Here is a 6,000-nt window from a genome sequence, read left to right as displayed (position 1 = left end):
GGGAATGAAAAATAAAAATAAAAATAAAAATAAAAATAAAAAATAAAAAAATAAATTTATTTTTTGTTAAAATATATATTTTTTTTGTAGTTAACGAAAAAATAAATTTTTTTTTTTTAGTCACTAAGATTGAAAATTTATTTGTTTCATTTTTATTTTAATGGAAAAAAATATTATTATTTTTTATTTGGTAGAAGTAGGGGTAATATATATTTTAATGAAAAATATTTTTCACTAAAATAAAAGTTAATTTTCTGTAGTCACTAAAATAAAAGTTAATTTTTCTACGACCTATTTTTTTTTAGTAAAAATCATGAACTAATTTTTTGTGGTAGAGGAAAGGTAGCGACATTAGTGGTGGAGGTGGTGGATAAGAGATGATGGTGGTGGTGGTGGTGGTGGTGATGGCGAAAAATATTAGTGGTGAAGTTGTGGTAGTGGTAGTGTAGATGGAGTGGAAGGGGTGAAGGAGAGGTAATGGTAGTAGTAGCGGCAGTAGTGGAGTGGTGGCGATGGTAGTAGTAATGGTAGTCGTAGAGGTGAAGTGGCGACAGTGGAAGTAGTGGTGGTGGTGGAATGACGTTTGTAGTAGTGGTGAAGGTGGTAGAGGAGATGGGTGGTGAGAGAGAGAGATGAGTGAGAAACGGATAGAAGAGATAGAGAAAGAGAATAGAGCGGGAATGGAAAACAAAAATAGGTGGAAATAAAAAATATTTTTTTTTGTCAGAAATGAAATTTAAATAACAAAATAATGTCGTTTAACTTTCTTTTTCTTTTTTTTTTTCGACGGGAGTTGCCGTCGTCAAAAAAAAATATTTTTTGTTAAAATATATATTTTTTTGTAATTAATGATTTTTTTTTTTTTTTTTGGTAGAGGATAGAAAGTGGCAGTAGTGGTGAAGGTGGTGGATAAGAGATGATGGTGGTGGTGGTGGTAGCGGCGAAGGAGATTAATGGTGAAGTTGTGGTAGTGGTAGAGTAGAAGAAGTGGCAAGGGTGAATGAGAGGTAATGGTAGTAGTAGTGGCAGTAGTGGTGAAGGTGGTGGATAAGAGATGATGGTGGTGGTAGTGGTGGCGAAGGAGATTAGTGGTGAAGTTGTGGTAGTGGTAGAGTAGATGAAGTGGCAAGGGTGAATGAGAGGTAATGGTAGTAATAGTGGCAGTAGTGGTAGTGGTGGCAATGGTAGTAGCAATAGTAGTCGTAGAGGTGAAATGGCGACAGTGGTAGTAATGGTGGTAGTGGAATGGCGTTTGCAGTAGTGGTGAAGGTGGTAAAGGAGATGGGTGGTGAGAGAGAGAAAAATGAGTGAGAGACAGATAGAGGAGAGAAAGAGAGAGAGAGAGACAAAGACAGAGTGATGAGCAAGAGAGAGACAAAGTGGTCGCTAAAAGTGCATTTTCTTGTAGTGGATAGATAAATCGAGAGGGAGCTCAGTAAATAGAGAAGACAGAAAGGAGAGAGTGAGCAACGCGAACATAGTGGGAGAGAAAGAGAGAGAGAAAGAGAAGAGAGAGAGAGGGACAAAAAGATAGAGAGTGAGAGACAGAAAAAAGATAGAGAGAAGAGAGATGAACGAGAGAGAGATAGAGAGAAGAGAGATGAACGAGAGAGAGAGAGAAGAGAGATGAGCGAGAGAGACAGAGAAATATGAGAGAGATACAGAGAAGAGAGATGAACGAAAGAGACAGAGAGAGAAAAGAGATGAGAGAAGAGATAGATGAGTGAGAGACACAAAGAGAGAGAGAGAGACAGATAGACAGAAAGAAAAGAGTGATGAGTGAGAGAGAGAAAGAGAAGAGAGAGAGGAAGATGAAAAAATAGGCGAAAAGATATAGACAAAGAGAGAGGGAGAGAAAAAAAGAGCGAAAAGAAATAAACGAGAGAGAGATAAAGAGAGATGAGCGAGAGAGATAACGAGAAGAGAGATAGAGAAGAGAGACAGAGAGAGATGAGAGAGATAGAGAGAGAGACAGACAGACAGAGAAGAGTGATGAGTGAGAGTAAGAGAGAGAGAGAGAGAAGAGAGACAGAGACAGAGAGATAGAAAGATGAAAAAATGGGTGAAAAAGTTCTGTGTCTAAAGCCTCATTTTCTAGTAGTGAGTCATCTCTATCATTCATGGGTAGAATAGAGGCGCGAATTTGGGAATTGTATATTTTATATAAAAATCAAATTAAAATATTTTATACAATCACACCTATTTAGGGAGTGTGATTAAAAAGTAGTAATGTATATATAATCACACTTTAATTAAAATGTGTGATTACAATATATATATAAAATCACACTTATTTAAAAAGTGTGATTAAAAAGTAGTAGTGTATATATAATCACACTTTAATTAGAAGGTGTGATTAAAAAATATATAAATAATCACACTTTAATTAGAATGTGTGGTTAAAAAATATCTATATAATCACACCTATTTAAAAAGTGTGATTAAAAAGTAGTAGTGTATATATAATCACACTTTAATTAGAAGGTGTGATTAAAAAATATATAAATAATCACACTTTAATTAGAATGTGTGGTTAAAAAATATCTATATAATCACACCTATTTAAAAAGTGTGATTAAAAAGTAGTAGTGTATATATAATCACACTTTAATTATAAGGTGTGATTAAAAAATATATAAACAATCACACTTTAATTAGAATGTGTGATTAAAAAATATATATATAATCACACTTGTTTAAAAAGTGTGATTAAAAAGTAGTAGTGTATATATAATCACACTTTAATTAGAAGGTGTGATTAAAAAATATATAAATAATCACACTTTAATTAGAATGTGTGATTAAAAAATATATATATAATCACACTTGTTTAAAAAGTGTGATTAAAAAGTAGTAGCGTTTATATAATCACACTTTAATTAGAAGGTGTGATTAAAAAATATATAAATAATCACACTTTAATTAGAATGTGTGATTAAAAAATATATATATAATCACACTTGTTTAAAAAGTGTGATTAAAAAGTAGTAGTGTATATATAATCACACTTTAATTAGAAAGTGTGATTAAAAAATATATAAATAATCACACTTTAATTAGAATGTGTGATTAAAAAATATATATATAATCACACTTGTTTAAAAAGTGTGATTAAAAAGTAGTAGTGTATATATAATCACACTTTAATTAGAAGGTGTGATTAAAAATATATATATATAATCACACTTAATTGAAAAGTGACATAAAAAATAAATATTATCACACTCAATCAAATTAAGTGTGATTAAAATATCAATCTAATTTTTTTTATCACACTTCCAATAAAAGTGAGATCTTTTTTTTTGTCAAAGTGTGATCTTTAACTATTTTTGTAGTAGTGAATAGGACAGGATTTAAACTGCGGGACGAGGTCGAATGAAATATATGCTTCGACCCAAGTCCGAATATTCGGCCTCTCCATGAGTCCCAATATTCGGCCCCCACAATTGCCCCCCAAGCATTTCACTTACGACAGTTAGCTGGAGTGTTTGGTTTCGAACTTCGAAAGGTCAGAGCCGAAATTCGGTGGCTAACCTCATTTCAACGTAGTTGTCAGAGCACACGCTTCTCGGTTATCATTTCAACTTCCCGCCCCTTCGTACACCTCCATTTATTATGATTTAAAATCTTGTCGTCTTCTCGAATACGCACATTCTGGACGCTTAAAGTTTTTGAACTACCTTCTGACTCCTTTCAGCAACTTCTGTTCATCCTCCATTATCTTTTCCATCTCTTGTAAGTCTCCTTCCTCCCTGCTCTCTCTTTGCTTTGAGTCCTTTTTCTTGGTTTGCCCTTAGTTTAGCACATTCCTATAAGCTGATCGAAATGGCAAAGTATCTAAAAGATCTTCTCTCTGTGGATCGTATTTCTGGCTTTTGACCCCATTTTCTATCCCTGATGATGTCCGTCTGTCAGTGACAGACGACACTCTCGACATGGAGAGGGACGATCAAAGCATGATCATTTTCCCTCTCTTGTCGATTGTGGAGGGTGGAGTTCGTTTCCCACTTCATCCATTCCTCAGGGCTATCCTTCGCCATTGGAGTCTTATCCCCTCTCAACCCAATGTCAATTTTTTTAGAATCGTATTGGGGATTATAGAGCTAAACCGTTGCCTTAGGATTAACCTCGACATTCCTACTATTCGGCACTGCTACGCCTTGGCGAAGTCTTCTAGTTGGCATGGACGCTATTTCCTTAGGGCTAAGGACACTAACCATCAACTAGTCACTATGCTTTCCAATTCTGGAAAGCGAGTTGATGACGTTATGGTTGTTGTCCCAGGCAATTGGGAATTCGGCGAAGGCAAGGATTGCCTTGATCCTATTCCTAGACGGAGGAGCGAACCAGGTGGCCGTATAGCTTTTTGTGTCTATTTTTCATTGTGTTTATAAAACTTTATTTTTGAGACCTCATGGTTTTTTCTTATGCAGGAAACGATTTGAAGAAATTCCTGACCTCAACCGACGATGTCGTTCTTTCGGAAATGAAAGTCGTGCTCAAATATTTCAGCCGTCCAAGTCTCCAAAGACAGGGGAGGGCGGCCCACGTGTTGCTTCGCTACGAGCCAACCTATACGACCTTTTCGGTTGTAGAAAACATCCCAATACCGAAGGGTGAAGAGTCTCTTACAGCTTTTATTTTGACCAACTTCAAAAACTTACGACAAGTCGGTTTAGAGGGATCCGATTCGGAGCAGGCGGAAGTAGCTGAGGTCGCCGAGTCAGATTAATCTGAAGTGAAAGTAGACGAGGCATTGAAGTTGGCCTTTAAGGAAGCCAGCCTTAATTCAGCAGACCCTTCGTCTACTTTAGGCTGAGGGGACCTTCCATTTGAAGACTTTTTTAACGGTTTAGAGGATCTTCCCGGCACATACCCTGAAGACATGGCTGGGTTAAGCCTTACACAGCTTGCCAAGTAGGCAAACGCGGAAAGGATGGCCTCGCGGTGAAGAGCAGAGGCCATTCGATCTCAAGTGCCAGTTGCCGCCGAATCCCAGCCTTCCCTACCCGTTGTTGATTCTCAACCCCCCTTGCCTATTGAAGAAATGGCAAAAAAACCAAAGCGTCAAGTCCGCAATGGTTGTGCAGGCCGATTGAGAGGCCGGGCAAAGGGTAGAGAAGCGTCCTGCCGAGGTCGAGGCCGGCTCAGAAAATCGACCCGACAAACGACCTCGTGTAGAGGAATCGGATGTGATCCTGCCCTTTGTCATTTAGTCGAAGATAAAAAAAAACTTGCCGATCTCCTCTGATTCTTCGGTCATTAAAGATCCTGCCGTCGCACTTAGCATGGCTACATCCGTTTCACTACCGGCTGACAAGGCGGCTTTCCGGTTAGAGCCGAATCTGGTTGAGATAGCATTAGCCGCTCAATCGGCTCTTTTGGTATATATCTTGACTTTATCTTTTCATTTTATACAAATACCGTTGTGGTTCTAATTTCCTATTTTGCAGACAGTCGATAGGATAGTGGAGATGGGCCGTCGCCATCATGACGTCATCGAACAACTTGGCTGTTTACAGACGGAAGGTAAAGGCCAAAGGAGCAGAGCCGAGTTCAAGGCTATGAGGGCGAATATGGAGGGAGCGAGGGCCGAGGCTGAGATGGAGAGGGCCAGAAATGCAGATGAGCTCAGGTTGGCTTCTGAGCAGAGGGCGAATACGAGTGACGCTGCGCTCAAGTCAGCCCAAGAGGTAATCGCCAAACTTGAAGCGAATTTGGCAGAATCGAAAGCGGTGAAGGAATTAGCCGATTCTGAAGCTTCCAAGGCGTATGAGGCTGGGAAGAGCGCTGCCCTCGACGATTACGTGGAGCAAGTACCCAAATTCGAGAATCGGGGATTCAAACACGGCTGGCTCAAAGCCCTTGCTGCTGCTGATGTGACATTGGCTATGCCGATTCCACACGAGCAAGTGGATGTTGAGCCGCTGGAGTCTGCCTCTGAGGACTAATTTGGGCGACGTTTTTGTTTTAGGATTTCGTATGTATTTTTACAACTTT

The 6,000-nt window shown here is 38.6% G+C and overlaps 1 protein-coding gene across 1 annotated transcript in view; it reads left to right on the top strand.

Annotated features, from left to right (window-relative positions):
- Positions 1-5,288: 5,288 nt before the first annotated feature.
- LOC145807249 (uncharacterized) overlaps positions 5,289-6,000 on the top strand; it is a 65,098-nt gene continuing 64,386 nt past the window's right edge. Inside the window, exons 1-2 of the mRNA XM_082905203.1 lie at positions 5,289-5,384; positions 5,454-5,816. Coding sequence (XP_082761329.1) covers positions 5,289-5,384; positions 5,454-5,816 — 459 coding nt within the window. The remainder of the gene's footprint in view (positions 5,385-5,453; positions 5,817-6,000) is intronic.

This window comes from Camellia sinensis, chromosome 14 (assembly GCF_055761805.1).
Source record: "Camellia sinensis isolate YWXY chromosome 14, ASM5576180v1, whole genome shotgun sequence".
Lineage (NCBI taxonomy): Eukaryota > Viridiplantae > Streptophyta > Magnoliopsida > Ericales > Theaceae > Camellia > Camellia sinensis.
The sequence above is the reverse complement of the archived record's forward strand: the minus strand, read 5'-3'. Positions and strand labels throughout refer to the sequence as shown.